The sequence below is a fragment of the Chelonia mydas genome, chromosome 1 (genome assembly GCF_015237465.2).
Source record: "Chelonia mydas isolate rCheMyd1 chromosome 1, rCheMyd1.pri.v2, whole genome shotgun sequence".
Classification (NCBI taxonomy): domain Eukaryota; kingdom Metazoa; phylum Chordata; order Testudines; family Cheloniidae; genus Chelonia; species Chelonia mydas.
The window spans coordinates 118,383,278-118,410,659 of NC_057849.1; the positions used below are offsets into that span (position 1 = coordinate 118,383,278).

At 43.4% G+C, this 27,382-nt stretch overlaps 1 protein-coding gene across 2 annotated transcripts in view; it reads left to right on the forward strand.

The window, feature by feature from the left end:
- The window catches only part of CNGA3 (cyclic nucleotide gated channel subunit alpha 3), a 60,920-nt gene extending 34,495 nt beyond the window's left edge, over window positions 1–26,425 (forward strand). Inside the window, exons 5-10 of one of the 2 annotated variants that reach the window (XM_037898674.2) lie at window positions 3,908–4,087; window positions 7,915–7,968; window positions 12,823–12,930; window positions 14,716–14,823; window positions 17,467–17,573; window positions 22,994–26,425. In XM_037898674.2, the coding sequence (XP_037754602.1) occupies window positions 3,908–4,087; window positions 7,915–7,968; window positions 12,823–12,930; window positions 14,716–14,823; window positions 17,467–17,573; window positions 22,994–24,405 (1,969 nt within the window). In that variant the 3' untranslated portion in view covers window positions 24,406–26,425. The remainder of the gene's footprint in view (window positions 1–3,907; window positions 4,088–7,914; window positions 7,969–12,822; window positions 12,931–14,715; window positions 14,824–17,466; window positions 17,574–22,993) is intronic. The other variant, XM_037898670.2, reaches the window with a different exon arrangement.
- Window positions 26,426–27,382: the final 957 nt, after the last annotated feature.

Genomic DNA, 27,382 nt, shown 5'->3' on the forward strand with positions numbered 1-27,382 from the left:
TTTTTGTGAATACAGACTCACACGGCTGCTACTCTGAAACCAGTCATTAATTATGTGAGGGACACTTTCAAGTTAAATGTCACATGTTTAAAAGAAACAATGATTATTAAAACTGAAGTCATTTTACAAATGTTGTTTATTATTCTCCATTTCTTTCACCAGGGACAATGGAAAATAAACTACTCAGTTCCCTTTTTGCTTCTAGTTACTTCTATTTTCAGGTTCTCATGCAATAACACAGTGCTGCAATGTGTGGGGTGCAAATTCTGTTGGTGAATGGTTTTCAGTGGAATTAAAATATATATTAGGAACTTCTTGACTGACCTTAGGTTTGTAAAACTGATGCCTAAAAGAGTTGACTATGCCCCTTTAAAATGTTCTGCTTTCTAGTGTAGTTAAGACCAACCAAATGAATCATTTTCATTATCTGTGCAAACCACAAACTGTAGCCTACTAGACAGGCACAAGGATACTGGACCTTAATTTCATATTTTGTCAATGAGGTGAAGGCTGTATCATTTATTCTGTGGCCTTGGTGAGGTTTTTGTTTTGTAGTCTTAGAATTACATTCTATCCCGTAATTAATGTAGGATTTAGATTATATGTATGATACTGACCCAATGTGGAAACTAATAAAGAAACAGGAATGTGAAAAACTCTCCTCTGATTTCTGTGTTCCTTCCTTTTTTATCCTTTGCAACTCAAAGGTAAGATATTCTGAGGAAAGTCTGTCAGAAGCTAGGTTTCAGAGTAGCTATTGTCTTAGGCCCTTGAGAATTTGCAATCAAGTGGCATATGTACTGTACAGTAGCATTTAAATTGCTAAAGGACAAGTGTTTTCATCACTGTGTTATCCACCTTGTAGATTCTGGACAGATGTAATGCAAGCTTATCTGGAGAAGTCTAAAGAACTTTCCTTGAATGTTGCTGGGCCTATCAAAGAAGTTCTTCTCTGTTCAGCATTTCAGCACGTTGTTTGCTCAGGGCAGGTCTAGGAAGCATGGAAGTGCACAGCACCTGTCCGACTGGGCTGCCATTAGAGGAAAATAGTCTCCTCTGTGGAATATTATATTGATAAACTGTTATCACTGCTGGGGATTTCAGTCTCAAATATTGTCATTTGGACACATTTTAGAAGCAAAATACTCACTTTGCCACTTTTACAAAGAACAATTATTGTCCTTTAAGAACATGTAACTTGGGGTGGGAAGAACATAAAGAGAAACCATGCAGCAGTGATAAAACTTATTCAGGTATCATGAGTGTTTGTTTATGTTATTCTAGTGCTCCATTAGGATTTTAGGATGAGGAAATGCTAGGTTACATGCAACAGGCAATTAGTGGCTTTCATATTAGGGGCTAGTCCAGTTATCATAATTAGTTATTCATAATGTACACAGTATGCTAGACACCTTAGAGAACATACATATAGATTTATTGTCTGCCCTGAAGTGTTTACAATCTAATAATTGATATGACGCAACAGGCCAAAACTACAAATAGTAGGAAGTGAAATAGGAAGGTAGTTAGATGATGTCACACTGTCTGGAGTGGCTCACGATTATGGGTGCCTACATCAGGGCAGACTGAGAAAAACAGGGCAGACACCCCAAACCGATGGTATGTTCTATAAATAGATTTTACCAAGCCAGTAACAAATGTGAACTCAGTGATCGCTGTAACAATCTTAACACAGAGTCACAGACAGTCCCCTTATATTCTCCAGCCTATTGTCACTCAGACAAACTGGGCTTAGTGATAAATGGTCACTTACACTAAAAAATCACACCACGTTCAGGTTGCTTCCAATCTCAAGAGACTAGTCACTTATCTCAGATCAGTGGATTCCCTCGATCTTACATCTAAGACAAGGCCCGTAGCCAATCCTGTAATAAACTATGTAAAGGGTTATTAACTGGAGTGGGGGGGGAAGAGTTATTTACAGGTTAAAGCAAGCAAACACACAAGTGAGTTACCATCTAAATCCTAAGAATGACAGAGCTGGAGAGAGATCTGTCAATTCAATACGTCTTTTAGGGTGGACCAAGGAAATAACCTACAATTCCTCTAAGCTGCGCGGCTGCATGGTCACGCAGATGCCTATTAAGCCCCATGCAGGGGCTCAGAACTGCAGTGAGGAGAGGCACCTCTCCCCCGCCATGGACCTGCCATAGCGGGGAGAGGTGCCCCTCCCTGCCGGGTCCAGTACTGACCTGCACTGGCGGGGAGAGGTGCCCCTCTCCAGCACAGACCTGTCCTGGACTTGCCGCAGCTGGGGGAGAGGAGCCCCTCCCTCGGCCTGGCTCAGGCCCGCTGGAGCTGCCGTGGCCAGGGAGAGGCACCTTTTCCCCAGCCCCAAGCTGCTGCGGCGAGAGAGGGCTGGAGGGAGTCCTCTCTCCTCACTGCAGCCCTGGGGCAGCCTGTACCCCAAATTCCTCATCCCCAGCCCCACCCCAGAGCCCACACCCCCAGCCAGAGCCCTCACACTCCCCACACCTCAAGGCTCTGCCACAGCCCTGAGCCCCCTCTCACACTCCGAAACCCTCGCCAACCCACACCACATGAATTCTGTTATGTGCACCCATATGAAGGTGATGTGTGACATATCACCTCCATATTGGTGCACATAACAAAATTCATTCCGCACATGGACGTAAAAAATTAGAAGGAACACTGGAAATAACCCTTGGGGATCTCTGGCTTCAGTTTGGTTTCCCTGGCCCTGTGAGAGAGCAAACAGCAAAGAGATGAAAAATCTTCACATCAACTATCTTTATTTCCCTCTTCCAGCATTCAGAGCGATGGGATGAGGTCTTCTGTGTGTGTTTCCCCATGGGTGGATGAGGCAATTAACAAAGCTTTTGTCTTGTAATGGACCATTTAAATTTTGATGGTCCTCCTGGAGGGGTGAGGAGAGGGAAGGGAGGATTCCGTGCCTGGGTTCACAAATTCAGAGCAAACATTTTCAAAGTTAAAAAGCAAAATGTACATGGTTTCTGACAGCATGGAATACAGACATTACAAGTGAGATTCATACACACAGCAACTTACAAGCATTTCCTAGAGTCTAAACACAACACATTCTTATAAGACTAATACCTATTTTGAGCAAATCCAGCACACACGTGAACTCTCTGGTCTCCAGCTGTGAGTTTCTCACTTCTTAGCTAATACCTGCAGTCTTGGCAAGAGCTGGTACCTGGTTTGCCAGTGTCACAGATGAGATTTACAAAATAAGGTTGCACAGTTACTGATAAAATTCATCCACATTCTCAACCCACTAAAATATGGTTAAAGGGAAAGTGTCCCCTTAATCTGAATCTCCAGCCTCCATCACTTTCCAGCAATCTCTTCACAACCCATCCTCCTTCACCATCCAATCACCCTCTTCCTTACTTCACATGGCATCCTTTGGGTAAGTCATCACGCAAGGATTCAACATCTCCCCCCTTTCCTCAGCACAGGATCTCTCACCTCTTTACATTACTCCTAATGTCAGTAGCTTCCAGAGCTCTAGATGATTTCCAGTCCCTCCCCCCTTGGCAAGCTGCCTGCTGATCATACAGTTAGGGAGGTCTATTTGGCTCCTGTCCCATGTGATGCTGGTGCGGGACACTGAGGCCTGGTGTATAAGGTATCTTCCTGGTTCCTTTACCATGTCAGAGGATGGGGAGCCCATGATGTGGAAGTTGTTGCAGGTGCCTAGTATTATACAGCAAAATGTCAAACTCCAGTGATGTGACAGGGATCCAGAGGCTGTGAAAACCCCATCTGGGATACTCTCCACTCAAGCCCATTGATGGAGAAGTTCTAGCTGCTACTGGGTGTGGCTCTAGCCCTGCGGGAAGCCTTGAGCCATCTGGGATTCTTGTCTCTTCAGACAGCATTGTGTGTCTCTTCCTTGCAGGTTATCCCGTTTCGTCTTATCTCTGAGATCATGGGTGACCCGACATTTGCATCATGAAGACCAAAGGCCAGATTCTTTCCTTGAGCGTATCCGAGGGCCAGAGCTCAAAGAGGTGTCCAGTAGGGAAAGTAACACTCACTCCAATTTGAGCAACTATGAGCAGCCAGGCAAAGTGAAAAGGTATGTTGATCTGATTGTCCTTTAGTGGGAGAAGAGTGGTCTTGGAGTAATCATGTTCTTTCTGTGAATGGGATGTGAGCATGCTTGGTTTTATTTGAGGACAGGAAATGAGTAGGGTAGCTAATACTCTCCAGAAACTTCCCTGAAAGTAATTTAAGTCCTCCAACTTCCAAGAAAACTGGAGAAAGCAACAGTGAGTATAGTCCAAGCTGAGGCTTCCCTAATTCTTCGGAAATCAGCATATCCAATTACATGTGTTTCAACAGAGTAGAGCTCAGCCAGCAATGGAACAGAAATAAGATAGAGCTGCTTAATAAATTTAATTTCTCTAGGGATTGTCATGCCAGGGTTTTTATACATAATTAGCTGAAGGTAACCATTGCTTTGGCAGGTCTCCGTAGATAAGCAGTGGAGGAGGGCATGATTCAGTTTGAAATTGTAGCTCTGTGGTCTTTGGCCTCACAGATGGAGGCACAAGCTCTCAGTTGCAGGTAGCTTGCAGAAGCACTTAGGTAAATAATACATTTTCCCAGCAGCTGATATAATATGGGGTGCAACATGCAGATGATGTTGATACTTCGGCTACAACTAATGCATTCTGGCTGCTTTTGTTGGCAGTCGTGCTTGCTAGCAAATGTGCAACCACAGCTTAGAAAAGCTATTTCTGTATTTGTTCAGCAGGTAAGAGTAACAAACCCAGTTCCTGAATGGAGAAGATAAATGCTTTGTCCCCTGAACTACTGGTATGCCCCAGTTTCCTCACTTTTTCCCACTCTGCAGTGAGAAGCAGGTTATAGTGTAAACACCTATACCACGCAATCCTGTTCAAGCACTGAACAAACCAATGGTGTGAGCCTCATATGAATTATGATGATGAACACTATTTCCTTAAAATGTTTTCTTCCTCAAAAGCATGTTGGCAAGGGTTTCAGTAGTGACGTTTTTAGCTTACATTGCTTATGATATAACAGTCCCTTACACCTGGACTTTATTCTGAACTACTTGGAAGGAAAATACTTCCCAAAAGAGCATGTTGACATATGGTCAGCTTACCTGCTCTCACTCTGCTGCCCTATACTGGGGATGAAAGCAGTTCCCAGTGCAAAGACATTTAGAATCTGGATGTTAGCCTCTAGTGCAGGTGTGGGCAAACTTTTGGCCTGAGGGCCACATCTAGGTGGGGAAATTGCAGGTAGGAGCATGGGGTTGGGGTGCAGGAGGGAGGGAGTGCGGTGTGTGGGAAGGGGCTCAGGGCAACGGGTTGGGGTGCAGGAGGGAGTGTGGAGTGCGGAGGGGGCTCAGGGTAGGGGGTTGAGGTGCACAAGGGTTGTGGGGTGCACGAGGGGTCTCAGGGCCGGGGGTTGGGGTGCAGGATGCAGGAGGGGTTTGGGGTGCAGGCTCTGGCCCGTGCCGCTTACCTTGAGCGGCTCCAGGGTGGCAGCAGTGTGCAGCGGGGCTAAGGCCGGCTCCCTGGCTGCCCTGGCCCCACGCCGTGCTGCTTCCGGAAGTGGCTGGCACCACGTCCCCGCGGCCCCTGGGGGAGGGAGAGCAGAGGGCTCCACGTGCTGCCCTCGCTTGGGGGTGCCTCCCCCGAAGCTCCCATTGGCTGCAGTTCCCTGTGCGGAGCCCTCTGCCCCGACCCCCACAGGAGCTGCAGGGACGTGGTGCTGGCCACTTCCAGGAGTGGTGCGGGGCCCACGGCGCCACGGTGGTGGCAGTCCCGCCGGCCGGATCCAAAGCCCTGACGAGCTGGATCCGGCCCGCGGACCATAGTTTGCCCACCCTTGCTCTAGTGCTTGGAAACTCCACTACAAGTATTTGTGTAAAATGCGGTAGCACTTAATCATACCCACTCAAATATACCCCATCAAATCACTGATAGGCTTCTGGTCCAGAAATCAGAATTTTTTTTAGCTGAGTTGAGTCGTTAGAAGATGTTCGCTTATCAGTGCCACAAGCAGGTTTAGTCTTATCTAAAATCTTTTTTTAAATAAATGAACGAATGCCTTCAAGCGAGCCCTTCTTGTGTTTCCAAGCTTTCTACTTTGCAAATGAACATAATACATGACTTAATTTTGTAGTGTAGACATGCACTAAGTCGACCTAACTTAAGTCAGCATACAGCCACTGCAGTAATTACATCACTTGTGTGCATCTACACTTTACTCCTTCTGTCGGCGGTGTGTGTCCTCACCAGGAGCACTTGCACCGATTGTACTGTCATTGTGGGTCATTGTGGAATGGCTGCTGAAAGCCAGTAACAGTCGATGTAAGCAATACAGTGTCTACAACCTTTCCAGACTACTGTACCCCTTTCAGGACTCTAAGTTGTCTTGCACACCCACAAGTTTCACCTCACTTAAAAACTACCCGCTGACAGAATCAGACATAACAATACAGAAGTGTCACAGCACACTATTACTGAAAAATTGCTTACTTTCTCATTTTTATCATATCATTGTAAAATAAATCAATTGGAATATAAATATTGTAGTTACATTTCAGTGTATAGTTGGTAGAGCAGTATAAACAAGTCATTGTCTGTATGAAATTTTAGTTTCTACCGACTTTGCTCGTGCTTTTTATGTAGCCTGTTGTAAAATTAGGCAAAATATCTAGATGAGTTGTTGTATCCCTTGGAAGACCTCTGCGTACCCCCAGGGTACTGTACCCTGGTTGAGAACCACTGATCTACACTGACACTGCATTGACCTAACTACATCAACATTGACTATGCCTCTTGTGAGGGTGGAGTTATTAAGTCGATGTAGTGGGGCAGTTACATCAGCAGGAGTGAAATTTTAGTGTAGAAACTTACATTGGTCAACGTAAGCTGCCTTGCATCAGCTTAACTCTGTAGTGTAGACCAGGCCTTATTGGCCTAAATTACCCCACACAGCTGGCTAAAAAAAATGTTGCGGTTTGTTAAAACACAGTGATGGAACTTAACTTTTTGGCAGGCTCATTACTTTGAAGCTCAGGCTCACCTAGTTTGTGGCACAGTCTGAGATGGGTAAGGATTTTAGTTTGAATTTGCAGCTGGTAATTCATATTATAGTGAACATCACACAGATTTGCAGCAGATCGATACAGTTCCATCTTTACTGAAACTGCTTCTCAATAATTCAAGCTTGGAAACCGTGTATTTCTTTGCATGTCTAATATATTTTGTCTGATTAGTCATGCTACTATCTTCTAGTCACTCAAGTCAACAGCCAAGAGATTTTCTGATTTCTGCATCAGGAGCCCATTAGTGTTCTGATTCAAAGCCATTAGAGTGGAGAAAACTGGTCTTGTGCCAACAATGTTATTTCTTTAGATAACCAAATTCTGAGATACCCAGTCTCCCCATCTCAGATTACACTGCTGTTACCATTTGACAGCAGCTCCGAATTGTTGTGACATTATGGAGAGTTAATTTTGCAGCAACAGTAGGCATTTCTGCTGTCTGTCCAGGATTCTTGGCACTGCTTCTGTAAAGAAGACTTGAAAGGCTTGAGAAACACATATAAGAGCAGCCAAATGGGAACGCTGCTATAAATAGCGAGATTCATGTTGTCAAGCATTAATACGCATGAGAGTAGGCTAAAGTGCTTCACACATCTGACATGGTCACAAACGTGTATGTTCTGCACGTGATCAAGGGCAATTGGTGCCCTGAATAGTTATGCAAAGGGGCTTACAGCGGCGGTCAAAGTTGACCCTCTTAATCTTTTCAGAATGTGTATAGGAACAGCAGTTCAGTCTATCATGTTGGTAAACCCGTGCACAAAATGTCCAAGGCTTTCATATTGTTCCTTTACTGTGTTCTGTTTAACTTGCTACAGTCACTGGTCCCTTGCCAGATTTAATGTCAACAACAGCAACAACACCAATGAAGAGTAAGTACATCACTGCTTGCTTCATAGCACCTACTTGCTTGTGATGTATCAGCTTCTTACCCTCTTCTCTGTTCAAAACATGTTAGTGACAATTGTAGCTATAGACTCCTGCTTATCTTTTTCCAAGCACTTTCCTGATATATGGCTTTATTGTAGAGAAAGATCTAGTTTTGTAGGTCATGGAATTATCTCTGTGTTTCCAGGAGAATTCTTTGTGTGCTAACTTGAAGGGCAGCTTCCCTCCTTTTCCTCCACCCAGTCTGAGCAAACAGCTACCTAGCCCCCTCCTCTTCAAATTCAGGCTGGCTGATTTTACAGCTTTGCTAATGGGTTTGTTAACATTTAAACTTATGAATGAGAGAACTGTATATTCTTTTTTAACAGTGTATATTAACACTGTTTAACAGTGTATATTTAACTGTATATTCTTTTTTAATTCTTTTTTATTGACACACGGGGCTTTGCTTCCAAATCAAATGTTCAAATACCTTCAGGTTGTCATCTGGTTAAAAGTTAATATTGAGCAGGTTATGCGGAAGTTCTGGATGCACTCAGTGTAAATCAGGATGGGATGTCTTTCTAAAAGATATGCTTTAGCTAAACCAAAAGTCGTTGGGTAGGTGCAGGAATTGCTTGGTGAAATTCTATGGCCTGTGTCATTCAGAAGGTCTTACAGAAATGATCACAACATTTCCTTCTGGCCTTGAAATCTGTGGAAGTGATAGGGAATAATAACACTTTAGATTTCAGAGGCTATTTAATTCCTTCAAAGGAAGAGAGCTCTAGAAAATGTGTAATCTGGAATCGCTCCACCCTGCTGTTGATGATGGCTCTTGCCCTCTAGCTCTGGGAATGGCACAGCATCCAGCAGCAGTTTTGTTCCTGCCATGACGCTAGTCTAGTTTTTCATTTCCTCCCTGGGTAAAAACAAAATAAAAAATCCCCAGGACCAAAAGGGAATTCTTCTGATCATTTTAGGCCATATTAGAAACAGAGGAAATTGCTCCTATTCTACCAAACAATTAATTGTTGAGCAATACACTGTGAATTTAAAATGATAAATTCTCTGAAAACTTCTTTCCATTTCAAAACACCGTACTTACACTTGGGAGAAATTCTTACTTCTCTTTCAGTGATTTTTTTGTTTGTTTCTGTGTGCTCAATTTAAAAATAAGTGTCATGTGTGCTACAACAATGCCCCCAATACTAAGGATTTGGGGCTATTACTGTAGAACAGTAATCGTAGAACTAAAAGTGCAAAGCATGGTTAAGTGGTCAGGGCACAGGACCAAGAGACACAAATTCTGAATTCTGATCCCATTTCTGGCCGTGACTCATGTTGTGGCCTTGCGCCTGTCACTCAACTATTGGTGCTACAGGTTCTCCAAATGGAGACAATGCTTACTTACCTTACGGGGGTGTTGTGAGGAAGAGTTAGTTGATATGTAGAGCAGTTTAAAGGTGAAAAACATTATGTAAGCATTGCATTTTATTGATTACTATAGTAATATGATTATAATGGTATAGGCTGGCAAGTCTTTCCCAGACTGCAGGGACGTCTGTTCCCTCTATATTCAGGAGAAACTGGCCAAAAGGCCTTTCCATTTCCTTTAGTCAAAAGGAATAGACATGAATATCCTTTCAAATGATTACCTGAATGCTGCTTACTCCATAATACTTCAGAGGAAATAAACTGCAGGTGTTGTTAACGCTCCATGTTTGTCAAGATGGAAGGGGCAGCAGAGTGCCCGCTTTTGGGGCAGTGGAGATGAGGCCTTCAGATCTGCAGGGGCTGTGCTTGCTCTCAGGATAGAGGAAAGGAGTGGCCTGTCCTTTCCTTTGGCTCAAGTGGCAAGCCTTTAGAGTGCTTTTGCATTGTGCTGACATTGCTGTAGCAATAGCTGCTGTGTTTTAGAGCAGGGAGATAGATAGAGCAGTGTCTGAACAAAGAGGTGAGTGAATCCAGCCCCCAGTGAATACCTGTAGTAAATGGACAGGGTCAGGGGAAATTCCATCCCCAAATACAATAAAAACAGCCATCTGCTGATGAGCGGGTTAACTGCTGATTTTTGTCAAAGCACCCTCTCCATGGTTCAACAGCGCGGATACATTTTGATTGCTTAGCCATGTCAAATGAATCTTCCTTGCATGATCACGCTCATAAATGTGCAGCAGCACAGCTCTTTTAAAAAGAAATGTTCTGCCCTCGTTTGGCTCCCAGGGGTGGTTGTATAACACGTGGAGTGTCGTGGACCTGTGCATTATACGAGTAGTGGTTATGAATGGGGTTCATGTCATACACAAAAGCATAGTAGTTTGCTGTCAGAATGGATAATGTGATACCCAAGAGTGTTTCTGAACGGCATAGAGCTTTGTGGGGATGGCAATATTTCAATTTAAAATGCAATCACACGAGATCAGGAGGCTAACGGTAAGGAAAATGAACTTGTGAATAGCACCCTCTGCTGTTGTGCTAGCCCTGCTAAGGTGGGTTGACGTGCAACATCTTATTTGATTGGCCTTATGTTTAGGAGCCCTTTCAATTAATCAGACAATCAACACAAAGGCTAGTTTTGCCCTATAGTTGTGCTCCCTTGATTTTCATGGGCATCAGTGAAGTTTCACTGTGTGTGTTGACTATGCTTAAGCCTGGTTTGGTGAACATTTAAAATAACCTCTTGGAGAATGCAAACAGGGATGGTTTTAGGATTTTCAATCCCCCCAGCAGCATAAGGCAGGGGTCTTCCAAATAACACTGCTCTGCTGCATCACAATGGGAGTGTGGTGGTAGCAGTATCAGGGCTCATGTTTATTACCATTGGGTAAGGCGTATTTCCAAGTCAATTGCACTTATCTTAAAATTAGTGAATATATTTTCACACTGTCGTCCTGCCCCTTAAAATACTGTAATCTCACTAAAATTGGTATGTTCTTAGGTAACCCTACAAACTGCAGCATAAGCTTTCTCTGCTGTGAGAGGCATGTACAAGAACATGTGGTGAATAAAAGTGATGTGAGCTCATGGCATTTTTCCCTGCTGTGCCCATTGGCTAAGATCCTGCAAGTAGGATTTTTCTACATGCCTCTCTGTTAGGTGATTCTGCTCTCGTATACTCTAGCTTCACACTGGAGTGATTCAGTTCACTTGAATAAATTTACTCCTGATTTACACTGGTGTGAGAGCAGAATCAGAACTAGGGCTTGTCTACACTGGCAATTTACAGCTCTGCAACTTTCTCGCTCAGGGATGTGAAAAAACACCCCCCTGAGCGCAGCAAGTTTTGGCGCTGTAAAGCGCCAGTGTAGACAGTGCCCAGCGCTGGGAGCTGCACTCCTAGCGCTGGTAGCTATGCCCCTCTTGGAGGTGGGTTTTTTTTTTTAGAGCACTGGGAGAGCTCTCTGACGTGACCACACAAGCCACATAAAAGCACTGCCGTGGCAGCGCTGCCAGTGTAGACTAGTTCCTAGTGTGTGCAGATCAGAGTGGAACAGACAGCCACCCTGGGAGGAAAATGTTATGTCTACCACCCAAGCTACAGCTTGTATATAGAGTTTTAGACTTGCAAGGGGCTTGAACTGTCAGGGATATTGATGCTTTCCTAACTGAAGCATGGGGATACTGTCTACTTCGGAGGGCCGGGGCGGGGGGTGGGTGGGAATCTTAAATACAACATTGTATGTGGAAATTTTGGGGGGCAAATTCTTTGTTGGTATAAATTGATACAGTTCCATTAACTTCAATGGAGTTTCACCATTTACACACAAAGAATTTGGCCCCAAATTTAAAGATTGATCAAGTAGTGGCAAAATTCTAGCAAATAATTTCCATCCAATCTGAAAAAGGTTTCTTTGTCTCTGTGGTAAATGGAGACATACCACCACAACCTGGATTTGAACAACCCCAGACTTTGGTTGCTTCCTCTATACTGGGTTGAAGCAGAGCCCCAGATCTGAACTGTACAGCAGTTTGTATCTGGACCAGAACCTTGCAGCTTGGGTCTACCTCTTATGCTGTTGAATGTCAGGAAATAACAATGTGAAGAGATAGCAGTGGTAGAATGTCATTTGTTTATTTACGTTTATTGTCTACAGAACAATTAATAAATGTGAAGTGAAAACCTGGCCCATTGAAGTAAATGACAAAATTCCTATTACTTCTAGCGGGTCAGAATTTCACCTTTCATGTTCAGATTTTAAATAACATTGCTGTGCTGAATAGACAGCACAAGCTTGTTTCCGCATTTTGGTTGGCTTTGTTCAAACATTGGCTATGGCTCTCCTCTTGCACTGGTGTCAGTCAGGAGTAATTTTAATTGAAGTTACACAGGTGCAAAACAAGTGTGAGAGGAGGATCTGACCCTTTTTACTTAATCACCATCACAGCTTTAAACAGGCAGTCGCTGCTGTTGGGGTTAGAGTATGTCAAAGGACCAAGCAAATCTTGAGACTGTCAAACCACTTCAAGTTCTAATGCCATGAAATAGAAGTTTTTGACTGCCTGAATTTTAAAGAGTCAAGCAAACGGGAAACATTTCACTATAAACAAAGCAAACACTGTTGTATTTACTTGCTTGATAAAGCATGGGTTAATCTCTCACAAAATCAGCCAAGATGATTTAGTACCACGCTACTGTTAATTCTGGAGTGTAGATCATATAATACACGTCCCATTTATACCAAATGGGTGGATGGCCTACTTGAGAACCCCTGCCCGCTCCTCTTGTGTAGGAGCAAAACCCAGCTCTGTAGCCTCCTTTATCCCACCTCAACTTCCATCCTCTAGCCTAGCCTAGCCTAGCCTAGCCTAGCCTGGTAAACTGGGAACATTGCTAAATAATACACTATGTTACACAGCAAGAATAAAGAAAAGAAAGAGGCTAAGGAGGAGAAAAAAGAAGAAAAAAAGGAGGAAAAGAAAGAGGAGAAAAAAGACGACAAAAAAGACGATAAAAAAAAAGAGGAGTAAGTATTACTAGTGAAAATGTGGTTGTAACACACCTCCTGCACCATAGAGCCTTACATGGAGTAGTTAAGTCTTCAGAGCAAGGCTCCTGCTACAGTCAGTGTTTCCCCAAGCCGCAGGGGTGTTCTTGTGTCAAAGCTATAATAAATTTCCAAATTTGAAACTGTGCAACTGCTCAAGGAACCTGCAGCATCTTCCCACGCATTCAGTCCTGTCCTTGGCACCTTCCTAAATGCTTTGTTGCACTAACTTCAGACCAGGAGTGGTGGAAGCTCCCTAAAAGGGGGAAGGAGCCACCAGTACCCGAACCATGGCTCCTCCCCCACACTGCCCCTTTTTCCCAAGGCCCTGCATCCACGCCGCCTTTCTCACCAAGCCCCCGCCTTTGCGCTGCCCCTTCCCCCCAAGGCCATGCCCCCATCCTGCCTCTTCCCCCAAGACCTGCCCCCTGCTCGCTCCTCTCCACCCCATCGCTCATCCTTACATCCGGTAAAGTGATGAGGCCATGGCCCTCTGCCTCCCCCCCCTCCCCCCACACCTGTTCTGGCACTCCTGCTTCACACTCAGCAGTAAAGGGAATTCAAATGATCTCTGATCACCTGAGAAGGCAAGAAATTGCCTTCTCTATCAGGCAATATTAGTTAACAGCAGTCTCCTTTGTAAGTCTGTACAGGCTTGGTCATGGTTCATAATATCTGTAGAGTCAAGTTGGGGCACAGAACAAAAACATTATATTTATACAACTACAGACCAATTCAACATCTTCAGTTATATTTTCCATTATTTACCCTACTGTGAGCAGGAGCAACTCTGTTGACTTCAATGTGGTTGTGATTTCTTACATCAAGCAGTGCATTTGGAACGTAGTGTTAAGTAAATAGACAATTGTTCCCTAATTAGCAATTTATAAACTCTGTTCCCATTGATCAGGGTTGGCTTTAGTTCAATGCCATGTAAAGAAGAAAAGATGGAAAGAGAATGAGTGTTATATGTTCAGAATGAACGGTGGTTTTGAGGGGTGTGTTATAATGAATACATCACAGATGTGTGTAGAGTATGCTGTAGGTACCGTTATACTGTAGTATCCCTAGTGAAGAATGCCACTTCTGGATGGATTCTTTCTGATCCCAGGACATAGATTCTTCTCTCTTAACCAAAACTTTGTTCTAGAGGAAGCTCTGTCAACCTTCCACAGTGGGGTGCAGTGGGGTCTGTCCTTTCACACAAGTCTAAGGTTCTTTGAAACAAACCAGAAGAGAAAAGAATGGGATTGATTTATATGAGAAAGGGTTATTCTTTTGAGAGTGCAAAGTAGGCAATGACCTCTTTGACTCAAGGAACAGGGTTATCACAATTTTGTTGTGGCTTTTAGAAGAAATTGGTAAAAATTCGTGGCTGGTGGGAAAGGTAAATAGGTTGATTTTCAGTTTTAAAAGAAGGGTGCCTATACTATGAATGTGCAGAATTGGGGTTTTTAATGATAGCAAGGGTTTCAGATATGTTATTTTGACATCTGTGTACATTTTTCTAGTTCCTTTTGATTTCCATGGAATTTGGGCATGGAGGAATAGACTGATTCAAATGAGAAAAGCTTCAACTGCTGTACTGAGTAATATCTGGGATGTCGGCAAGGATGGCACATCCTTTGGTGCTATGCCTTTGTCATTAACTGAGCTGCAACCATTACGATTTATTAGAAGGGTGTTCAGCCTTGGAGATCAAAAACATGACCTCCTTATGGAAATAATTTCCCCCAGTGTACCTCTGCATGTTTTACTTTTCAGGAAGAAAAAGGAGATCTTTGTGGTTGATCCTTCAAGCAACCTGTACTATAGGTGGCTGACCATAATCGCAACCCCAGTATTCTATAACTGGTGTATGCTAGTGTGCAGGTATGGATTTTACATTTAATGGTTCTTTTAGGCTGCAGAAGGGGTGCCTGGCTTGTCTGAAGCTGGAAAAGCCCACCTGATTCTTTTATTTTAATATAGTGCCCAGACTTTTTCTTCCCCATTACTGCTGCTGCATTGCTCATTCCCTAATTAGTTTTCTTGAGGATATGCGCTGTTTTTTTAATTGTTTAGGATTATGTGTCAGACATCTGTTCCAAATCGTTTATTCTGGTTTCTGTTCTTCTAAAGTACGTGTATATAATATACATACACACCTACATATGCACACCATATATGTGGAAATGATATCTATGGGATAAAATTAAGAATCCCATATATATATCATGTACTGTACTTTGGACTGCCTGCTCCGCTCACTAATCTGTCCCCCCTGAACAGATTAAAACAGCTGCCATTACCCTCCACCTTCCACAAATAGCCCAACAAGCCAGATAAAAGTTCTACTCCTCGCTCTCGGGGTGCAGAACAAGTGAGCACTGCATCAGTGACCAGATTATGCTAGGAGAATCTTGCCACCAATCATGGCTATAAACAGGAGCTCTATACTGTTGATGAGAGGAAATTCCAGAAAGATAGAAATTTTTGCTGTGCCTTTAGCCTAAAAGGCCCCAGGATTCCCAAAATCCTGATATTCTGTATAAAAATGCTATTTTAGGTGATTTTTGAAGAGTGTTTTTCTCCCTCCACGTCTGTATATTTGGACTCATGATCCTAACGAAGCCTGTTGTTCCAGGCAGAGGGAGCTGAAAATATTAGCAATAACATTTAAGGTATTTTCTTAAAATAGTTTTTCTGTGTTTAAAAAAAAAAAAAAGTGCCCCTCCACACACTGGATGGGGCACTATCAAGATTTTCTCAGCATTCATTTGGACTTACTGGCAGAACTTACTGCTAAACTCATGCTGTTAAAACCTTTATACCATATCACACCATTATGCATTTTCTTTCTTCCTCTTTCATTTTGTACAAAAAACATAGCATTCTTGTTAAAAGCTGTTTCTTCGTTACGCAGTGTAGTTGTAGCCTTGTCAGTCCCAGGATATTAAAGAGACAAGGTAAATAAAGTATTATCTTTTGGTGGTATCAACTTCTGTTGGTGAGAGAAATAAGCTTTTGAGCCACACACAGCTCTTGTCTCTTTCACCAACAGGAGTCGGTCCAATAAAAGATATTACCTCACCCTCCTTGTGTCCCTTTTTTGAGGCAGCTTTAAAAGACTAACAATCCTGATACTATATTAGATTGCTTAATGTGGAATTTAATTCCTTCATAAGAGACCAGGCTGGGGACAGGCATGACTTGGAAAATACTGAACCATTAATGGTCTTAGCATCTGTGAGGGATGGTCTAGGTTTACTTGGTCCTGTCTTAGGCCAGGGGGCTGGACCTCTCAAAGACCCTTCCAGCCCTACATTTCTATGATTCTATGATAGGTTGAGAAGACCCCTCCATTCTCTTTTTTTCAATTCTAAATCTCTGCTTTTGTGAAACAAAAGCTGAGAATGTGCATTTCATGCTTTATGCATATTCATCGGAACCCAGAGTGCCTGTCATTGAAATGTTCTCTTCCTTCCTGGGACAGAAGTTTGATGACCACTTGCTAGGTACCATGAGGGGCAGTTATAGCAGAAGATGCAGTTTTACTCTTACAGATGAGGGGTTGGCTGGTAATTACTGGACTTTATTTCAGTTTTATTTTCTCATTAAAGGTAGCATTTAAAAGTGTACAATTCTGATTAATTCCCCATTGGATCATTCTATTTCCCAATAAAATTTCTTGGGTAACTTTGCATAGAACCCCTTTGTATAGTTCATTCATGCATCTTCTATATGAGATAAGATTTGTGGCCTGATGATTTTTGTGTCTCTGCCTAAAAAGTCTTTGACTTGCAGCAAGCATTCCCAAATCTCTGCCTGCAGTGGCAGCTGTGTGCCATCTAGTGGCTACAGTACAAGGTGACACTAAGCCAATGCATTTCTCTGGGCACTGTTACCATTTATGGAGAAACTTATGGTAGTCAATACAGGGATAGATAGGCTGGGGGATGGCAAGCAAGATGTGGGAGTAGGCAGAGAAGAGTCATTTAAAATTAGTATGAGAAATTTCGACATAGCTTTTCCTCTAATGGCAGGAAGATATTACTGGAGTACGTGAAATGGACAACGGGACTCAATGTGTCAGATCACTTAGCCTCTGGGAGGCATGTGAGATGGTGTGCCCTGTGTCACTCAGGAGTAAACCTTCTTCCAGTTGATCCAGGAATTAACTTGATGGGATCCGAATGAATTCTGTACAGTCCTCCTCTGCTTGCAGATCTGATGCTGTGATGTGAGATCTTGAGGATCTGTGCTGAGAGGACTGATGCAGAGTAACGTGTGTGGGATATGTGTATATATGTGAAATTTGTCCTTGCCGTGAAAGACCTTTGGTTTCAGAAATATCCCATTATGTTAAATCACGACATTTAAGTTCACAGCAAATACTCCAGTGCAGACATGATGCCCACAGCCTGTGCAGTGCCAGCAACAGTTGCTCAAATGCTTTTAGAATATACATACAGTACTCGCTGCGCCTGCTTGTACCAGAGGAGTGAAATCTTCCATGCTTTTGTGTTTGTGTAGAGCCTGTTTTGATGAGCTACAAACTAAGCATATTATATTATGGCTGGTCTTGGACTATAGCTCAGATATCCTCTACATACTGGACACACTCGTCAGATTCAGGACAGGTGAGTCCTCTTAGAGTTTTACATTGTTTTCAGACCTAACGTGGGTTATGCCCTACTGGATCAGTATGCCGGTGGCCCATATAGTTCAGCATCCTGTCTCCAACCGCATCCAAAACTCGATGCTTCTGAAGAAAACACAGGAAACTCTGAAGTGGGAAATTATGGAATAACCTGTGTTGAGGGAAAGCTTTTCCTAACGCTCCTCAATTAGAGATTGGTTTATTCCCTGTCTTATATCCCTTCCAAATTTAAAACAAAAACAAAACAACCCTATATACTATAATAGTGGATTTTTTAAAATCTATATAAATGTTGAGTACTGTCTTTTAATCCTGCTAATGTCTTGGCATTAATGATAGTTTGTGGCAATGAATTCTACAGGCTAATTATTCTCTGTGTAAAAAAGAGTATCCCATGAGGCGACGGAGCCAGTTTGCCTGCAAAGGTGCTGTGACAGCCTCTGCTCAGAACTTTCCTCTTGAAGTGGGTTGGAACCAGAACGGTTGTGTGCAACCAAGCAAATGACATCAGTAAAATGGTGACCAGCATTGCAGGAGGGAGGTAAAATCTGCTGTTGCCTTAGAAGACATTTTAAACAAGTCACAGCAGAAAGTAAACTCTTAGCCTCCTTATCATTTAAATTTAGCAAGTAACTTATTTAACAAATCAGTGTATCTCAGATAGATATCTGAGATATCCTTAAGACTTAGATTCATTTGGCTTCACCTTATTTCCACAAGAGGCCAACCATACCCCAAAAGATTCCCTTCTGCAGTGATTTCTAACAATTGAGGAGAAGATGGGAGTTCATTAGTACTGCACAAGGGATACAAATGCAGTCCTAGACTTTGCATGGGACTATTTTGATTAGGATTGTAAAGCTATCAAACCACAGCTAAAATGCTGACTCAACAGTCCTAGGTTGGGGTTGCAGAAATGCTATTGTGAGTCATTTAGTCACTTCAGTGCAGGCATCTGCAGTGGTTTCTGTGAAGAGGTGGAATGTGGAAGTGTTCTTTTAAGTGCTGTCATTCACAAAGGCCATTCTAGGAGCGCAGGGCCATGGAAGGAGGAACATACTTTAGAGAGCACTGGAGTGGTTAATTCAAAGTACAGCTGACAAAGAGAGGACAACAGGGTGGTCTGGAGGAATCAACGTGAGACTGGAAGCCATTCATCTCTCTGCCTTGTTTCAGCAGTCTGTGAGATAAGGGAAATAATGCTTAACCACTTACCCCAGATGGGTGTTGGGAGTATTAGTCAGTCAACATCTGTACAGTTCTTTGACGGTACTATATAAGTGATAAATATTATTTAAAATAATTTTGACTTCCGGCAGATTGAACCTGAACTACTCAGACTTAATACGTTACTTTGTGTTGCTTTATAATGGATAGACAGACTCCCCATCGCTCAACCCAAGCCCCGTGTTTGAAATATAAATGGTACTAACAATAACAACCTTTTAGCTCAAATACTTCAGCGGCTGCTTTACAGATCACTGTAGTGGCAGATTCCTAACAGACAGGAATTACCCTTCTATGAAAAGGGCTTAAAAAATGCTGCTGTGTGCACCACTAATTTACTGCAAGAGGACTCAAGCAATATTTTTATTAGGTGTATAAGACTGTCCTATCTGATCAGATCACTGGCCCATGTACTCCTGTCTCCCACTGCACCTGGTATCTGATCATTCATAATGCACGTAGCCAATTGTGCAATGTAGTAGAAGAGGAGATCCCCTGATCCTCGCACGTGATCATCTTTGCTGTGAAGAAGTGACTTGTACATTTGTAAAACCTTCCAAAAGCTGCTATACAGGAAAGGTGTTGCTGTACTATCAATAGAATTTTCCCCCTGCAGGGGCTAGTTGAGAATCATCTGGATGCGTATTCTCCTTGCATCTTCAGTAACCACTACGCAACTCAACTGTGTTTCTTAGATTCTGATTGTGTGTAGTTCCCCTTGGAACACTGTTGCAATCTAGGTCTTTCAGAAGTGACAAATAGCCCTGCAGCTGTACTGCTCAGGAGTCCTATTATTGTAAGAGTAGAGCTGACTTTTCGGGTTCTCCCATTCCCCAGTACACAACTGCACTGATTTTAAAGTTGGTTGCATTTTCTCATATTTCTTAAAAATTTAAATGTTGCTGTAATCTTTGGTATAAAGAAAAGTCAGTATTTGTATATATAAATGATCTGATCAAAAGATGAACCAAGAGCAAGAAGCCAATAAAGGGGAATATTACAAGGGTTGAGTCTTGTCAAATATTTATTAGTATCTGCAAAATACAGGTTTTGCATGAAGAAAATCAATAAAGTAAGATAATTACCTTAAGACACCTTATAGCATGGCCACTGATTGTATCTAAACACTGAGGCCCAGCTCACCAAAGGTATTTAGGCACCTAACTCCTGTTGTTTGGGAGTTAGGCAGCTACGTACCTTTGATGATCTGGGCCTGACTTCTCGTTGGCTGGTTGGGTATTTGGAGGAAGGGGGGATATAATTGTGTTTAAACCCACAACTGAATCACATTTATGTACTACATTTATGCACATTTACGCACAATAAATATCTACATGGGGAACAAATATTTAATAATGGGCTGTTCAATTGAGCAGAGAAAGGTATAACACAATCCAATGGCTGGATATTGGAGATAAGGTATAAATTTTTAACCGTAAGAGTAATTAATCACTGGAACAATTTACCAAGGGTTGTGGTGGATTCGCCATCACTGTCTATTCTTAAATCAGGGTTGGATATTTTTCTAAAAGATCTGCTGTAGGAATTATTGTGAGGAAGTTCTATGGCCTGTGTTAGACGGGAGGTCAAACTAAATGATCACAGTGGTCCCTTCTGGCCTTAGACTGTGTGAATCTAGAAGTGTTTATTTTTGGTAGAAAATGCTCAGTGAATCATTGTAATAGTCTAGTTGGCACTGGTTGTTCAGAGAGTAATAATAATACGTAACTCTTATATAACACTTTTCATCAGTAGATTTCACAGAACTTTACAAAGGTCAGTATCATTTATCTCCATTTTACAGATGGGAAACTGAGACAATGAAAGGCAAAGTGACCTAACTGAGGTCACGCAGCAGGCCAATGGCAGGTCTCCTGAGTCCCAGACCAGTGCTCTATAAGGTCTGTAGGAAATAAATAAACCTTCCCTGACTGGTTAGAGCATTAATTAATTTTTAATTAAGATTTCATTTAAAAAGTTACATAAAGCCATCTCCAAATGATGTCACTCAAATTACCAACATCAAGACTATCTCACGTATACTTTAATGAACCAAATGTCAACCCAGTAGTTTCCATGACTGGCTCTTTTTTTCACTCATAATTTTTTTGAGAGATTGTAAATGTCTCACTGAAACACAAACAAAAAAAAAGTCATCTCCCCAAAAGGAAAAACACCACCCCAGCTTAATCTTTGGACAAGAAGAAAATCACGGATAATTAAAAAAAAAATCTATGCTGTTATGTTAGGGTCTCACTAAATATTGGTTGCATTCTACTATATGCTGCTTATTCTAAGATTTCATTTGACAACCTTAAAGCCCTGATCCTACAGACAGTTACACGTGTGAGTAGTCCCACTGACGTCAGTGGAATTAGTCACATGAATAAAGTTAAGCATGTGTTTGCAGGATCAGTTTCCATCCTTTTTTATTGCAAAGATACAGCCATCACAGCATAAAGGGGACATGCTGCTGCTCTGTAACCCAGCCATGCAGAAAACTGCCCAACAATAAGAGGGTTAACCCCCTACCATGCCTCTTCACCTCAATTATCGTGAGCTTCAAAAACTAACGGGTTGATTAAAACAGGGTCAATGTCTTTCTCTTTTCTTCAAACAAAACTGTGAAAATTAAACGCAAAAACTACATTCAAGCCACATTCAGTTAGAGCAGTTAAAATCATAAGAAGTCAGAAAATACAAAAGTTGAGGTTACCAGAGGAATGTGAGCTTAGCCATGTTACACATACATAGTACTGTCTAGTTCCTTATTTTCCTGCTTAAATGTTTAGCTTAATATCTTATTGTTTATGTTGTATACCATAAAACTAACTGGATGCACGTGTCTGAAGCATTACTTCAGACGGAACATAATGGTTGTCTGGCTTTTTATGATCTTTAACTGTGCAGCCACACCTTAATATTGATGTAACTTCGTACATTTAGTATTGAAAACAAGTGGGAAGCGCCTGCTGAAGTCAATAAGGGAGGCCTTTGTGTATCCACGGAGCAGAATTTGATCAGCTATTTCATATTGTATATTTAAGTACTATAAATATATTTAAAATATAGATTATTTTTTCATATTGTGTCACGTATTTGTCTGCATCACTAAGCCCAAGTTATTCACTTAAATCGGGAGAGGAGTATTGGTCGTGTGGTTAAGGCTAACACTAGATTGCAGCTTCCTAGAGTGCAGTTCCCAGTTGTGCCGCAGACTTGCTGTGTGACCTGGAGCAGGTCGCTTAGGGTGCGTCCACCCTGCTATTAAAAACCTGTGACTGGCCTATGCCAGCTGACTCAGGCTCATGGGGCTTGTCCTCATGGGGCTGTTTATTTGCAGTGTAGATGTTCAGGGTCAGGCTGGATCATGGGCTATCGGGTCCTGCGAGGGGTGAGGGTCCCAGAACTTGGGCTCCAGCTCAGTCCAAGCCCTAATGTTTACACTGCAATTAAAGAGCCCCCTAGCATGAGCCCTGCAAGTCCAGCCATGGGAGTCTAATTGTAGTGTAGACATACCTTTAGAGACTGATTTTGCTATCCTTACACTGAAGAGCATCTTAATCCATAGACTTCAGTGGGACTAATCATGGAATAAAGTGCTACTCAACGTGAGGAAGAGTATCAGAATCTGGCCCTTTATCTCTGTTAACATCGGGGGGTAATAATGCTCCCATTCGTGGTGTGGCTTATCTATTGGGACCCTGATCCTGCAATGAGATCTGCACAGATAGAACCAACACCCACATGGAGCTATACTGACTTCATTAGGGCTCCATGTTTCAGTGGTCCAAAGGATTGTCTTTGTGAGTTTGGGGCCTATATACTGTAAGCTCTTTGGGGCATGTACTGTCTCTTAGTGTATATCGAATGCTTATCACAATGGAGCCCCAGTCGTGGTTGAGGACTCTGTGCTATTGTAATTCTACTACTACTACTAAATATAAAGCTTATACAATATCTTGTTATGAAATATACCAGAAATCTATGGAAAGTACATTAATGTCCATATGTATTATGATAAGTTTCAAATGTAATAATGTCTTCAGTATTTGCAAGCAAATAAGAATCCTTCAGTCATATGCTGCTGGCTGTTTCTGACTAATTGTAGGTTTGTGGCCCAACTTTGTAATGTATTCTAACAAAAAACTGTTGTTTTTTTATTCTTTTAAGGCTTTCTTGAACAAGGTTTACTAGTCCAAGATGAAAAGAAATTAAGACAACATTACACTACAACTGCACAATTCAGATTGGATATGCTCTCTCTGTTACCAACAGACCTGGCATATTTAAAACTAGGGTTTAATTACCCTGAACTACGGTTTAACCGCTTGCTGAGGTTTGCCAGGCTATTTGAGTTTTTTGACCGCACAGAAACCAGGACAAACTATCCAAATATGTTTCGGATTGGAAATCTTGTCTTGTACATTCTTATCATCATCCACTGGAATGCATGTATATATTTTGCAATTTCAAAGCTTATTGGGTTTGGAACGGACTCCTGGGTCTATCCCAATGTGACCTATCCAGAATATGGACGTCTGTCCAGAAAGTATATTTACTGTTTGTATTGGTCAACACTGACACTGACGACAATTGGAGAAACTCCGCCTCCAGTGAAAGATGAAGAGTATCTCTTTGTGGTCATTGACTTCTTGGTGGGTGTGCTGATCTTTGCTACCATTGTCGGTAACGTAGGATCTATGATTTCAAACATGAATGCCTCCAGGGCAGAGTTCCAGGCCAAAGTTGATTCCATAAAACAGTATATGCATTTCCGAAAGGTGACAAAGGATTTGGAGGCCAGGGTCATTAAATGGTTTGATTACCTCTGGACCAACAAGAAAACAGTAGATGAGAAGGAAGTTCTTAAAAGCCTGCCTGACAAACTTAAGGCTGAAATTGCTATCAACGTCCATCTGGACACGTTAAAGAAAGTGCGTATCTTCCAGGATTGTGAAGCTGGGCTTCTTATTGAGCTGGTGCTGAAGCTGAGACCTACAGTCTTTAGTCCTGGAGATTATATATGCAAAAAGGGGGATATTGGGAGAGAAATGTACATCATTAAGGAGGGGAAGTTGGCTGTGGTGGCAGATGATGGCATAACACAGTTTGTTGTCCTAAGTGATGGCAGCTACTTTGGTGAAATCAGCATCTTAAACATCAAAGGTAGCAAATCTGGTAACAGGAGGACAGCCAACATCAGGAGCATTGGTTATTCCGATCTATTCTGTTTGTCCAAAGATGATTTGATGGAAGCCCTCACTGAATATCCTGATGCCAAAAAGGCATTGGAAGAGAAAGGGCGGCAAATTCTGATGAAAGACAATTTAATAGATGAGGAGGCAGCAAAAGCAGGAGCTGACCCTAAAGACTTGGAAGAAAAAGTGGAAAGACTTGAAAGCGCTCTGGACAATCTGCAGACTAGGTTTGCTAGGCTCATGGCAGAATACAACTCAACCCAACTGAGAGTAAAGCAGAGACTCACTAGAGTGGAAAACAAAGTGAAGAAATATGGAAGTGATTCCTTATCTGATGGAGGGGAAGAGCCTGTAAAAACTGAGGAAGTGGAGAAAAAGAATTAATAGCTCATTTATATTTCTCATTTAATCTAGAATATTTCAGCATGTAAAGCCATAAATATATATAAAAACATATTATATATGTGAAAACACTCACATACATGATTATTTTTATATGGACTCCAAGAGAATGGCTTTTAGAGTTTTTAATTAAAGGAATATTTTCTTGTAAATAGGAAATTGTTACCTTTTATCTTGTTTTTAGGAAGAGACTTTGGATTGTTATTTGGGTCTTTTTTTGTACTGATGACGTTACTTACGAGTTGTGCTCAGATTATCTTTAATGTGGTATGTATAGATCTTGACACATTTAATTGTTGTTTATCTCTTTCCATGCTCTTGTTGAAGGAGTCATGTATAAAGTAATGGACTCTTCCAGAAAGAGGAGACAGAACTGTATTAATAATTAACTATGCTATGTCTACACCCCTCTACCTTGGTAGCCTAGTAACCTACTAAATACATGTAGTAAATCCAGACTACCCAAAATCTATATTCTTTCACAGCAATGTGAAGGAACCTATAGGAAAGGTGTGTCTTGGCTATATAATCTGTTACGTGATATGAAATACCCAGGTACCTGAATGCCACGGATCTCGAAATGATTCCTTTCTCCTGTGCTGTGGTCATTGGAAAGTCCGTATAGAGCAATCAGTGGTGCTTAATTTGCTCCCAGTGCAGTTCTACTATGGTTTCTCCACTCCACAACTGTTATATTAACTGTACTGCATTAACTCGTTCCTAACCCCTTCCATGCTGGGATAATCCTTGCATGAAAGAAACCCCTAAGGGGTAGTCAGTCCTGGCAACAGGGCTCCATTAAAGCTGAGAAGAGTCATAGCACCCTCCCCCGCAAAGCCTTCTGCTTTTAGATAGAGAGCCTCTTCTCCATCCCCTGGGATTTCATCTGGCTTTTGGGGCAGAACTGCTACCTATAATGCCTGGGGCCAACCCCTATTGAATCATTTGAGGAAAATTTTGTGAGGGGGAAGCAGATTTTTCTGCTCTGATCCTCCACCCAGATCTCCATCTGCAAGTATTTCTGCAGGGGAGGAAGATGCTGGCTCCTGTTAGGAGGCCTTTCCTGATATTAAGCCTAAGTTTTCTTTCTCTTCATTTTATTTTATTACTCCTGTTATAACACCTCCCCCTCCCCCTCCCCCCCGTGCCAGCCTAAAGAATTCCTCTGCCTTATTGGAATTTACAGCTTTCGGATATGTTACCATGGCACCACTTCATCATTATTGAGCTAAGATAGACAAAATTTACTTCTAATTTTCCTCAAGACAGCCCCTTCAGGCCCCTAACCATTCTGGTTGCTCTTCTCTGAACTTGCTCCAGGTTGTCACTTATCATTCTAGTAAATTTCTGCCCTGAATTGAATGCAGCATCCCAGGTGCAATCACATTAGCAGGCAAAATTATATTGAGGATTTTTACTGCCACATCACTAGGGCCCTACCAAATTCATGGCCATGAAAAAATGCCTCATGGATCATGAAATCTGGCTATTGTAGGGATAGGGCGCTCCTACTGTGTGCTGACCTCCAGCTGCTAGCACCTGTGGGGCTGGGGAGGGACGGGACTTCCTCTTCCCCTGCAGCGGCCACTCCCAGGACCAGATCAGACCCACCTCCAGGAACATTCCCTGGCTGCAGGAAGCTCTGTGGCTCCTGGCTGGAAGCCCAGCTCTGAAGGCAGCGCAGACATGGAGCTTCCTGGAGCCAAGGGACAGTGGTGGATTAGCCACTGGGCCTCTGGGGCCCATGCCCAGGGACCCCAGAAAAAATCTGCTGACAGGATTTGGAAGCCCGGAGTCCTGAAGGCCGAGCGGGGGAAGCCCTCGTGCCCCAACCCTGCTCTGTGGCAGCAGCACCAGGGCAGGGCAGTGGAAGGCCCCCACAGCGGCCCTCGACCCCGTCAGAAGCCGTGGGACAGGGTAGGCTCCCTCCACCCCAGCAGTCCCCAACCCCATCCCCAGCAGAATCTGAAGGATGAGGGAAGCTCCCCACCCCCAGGGACAGTGTTCCCTCTAATTTATCCCACCCACATGTGGAATGAATTTTGTTATGTGCACCAATATGGAGGTGATGTGTCACACATCACCTCCATATCGCTGCACATAACAAAATTCATGTGGCGGGGTAGGGGCCAAGGGATTTGAAGTGTGGGAGGGGCTCAGGGCTGGGGCAGAAGGTTGGGGTGCAGGGGAGTGAGGACTCTGGCTGAGGGTGTGGGCTCGGGGTGGGGCTGGGAATGAGGGGTTTGGGGTGCCATGGGGCTCTCCAGGCCTGTGGTGGGGAGAGAGGACTCCCTCCTGCCCAGCTCACTCTCCCCACAGCAGCACCTGGGCTGGAGAGGAGAGGCACCCCTCCCCCATCCCTGGCTGGGCTGGGTCAGGGGAGGGGCGCCTCTCCCTCAGCTGTGGCAGGTCCAGGCTGGGCCAAGGGAGGGACTCCTTTCCCCCGGCCATGGCAGGTCCGGGGCTGGGCTGGGTCTGAGCCATCTCTCCCCACTGCAGCCCTGAGCGCCTGCACAGCGCTTAATCCTGGCCGCACAGCTTAGAGGGAACTTAGTCCAGTGGCCCCCAACCCCATCCCTGGCAGAAGCCGCAGGGTGCCAGGGGAAGCCCCCATGCCTGATCCCACTGTCCAGCTGAAGCACCGTGTGGGTGGGTGGGGTGAAGCCCCAGCAGCCTCACCCTGGTCCCTCGCAGAAGCACAGGAGTGGCAGGGAAAGCCCTAGCACCAGAACCCCCTCTGCGGCCCTGGGACTGGAGGCGGTCTCACTCCCCGCTGCGGGCCATGACGAGGACAGAGCTTCTCCGGACTTGGGGCCACGGTGGGGCGGGGAGCAGAAAGGAGCAAACAGGTTGCAGGGCTGCAGTGGGGAGGGCAGAATGGGGGGACCGTGGGTGGAACAGGGGCACCCTGGGGAAGGGGCAGAAAGGGGTGGGGCTGTGGATGGGACCACAGGTGGAA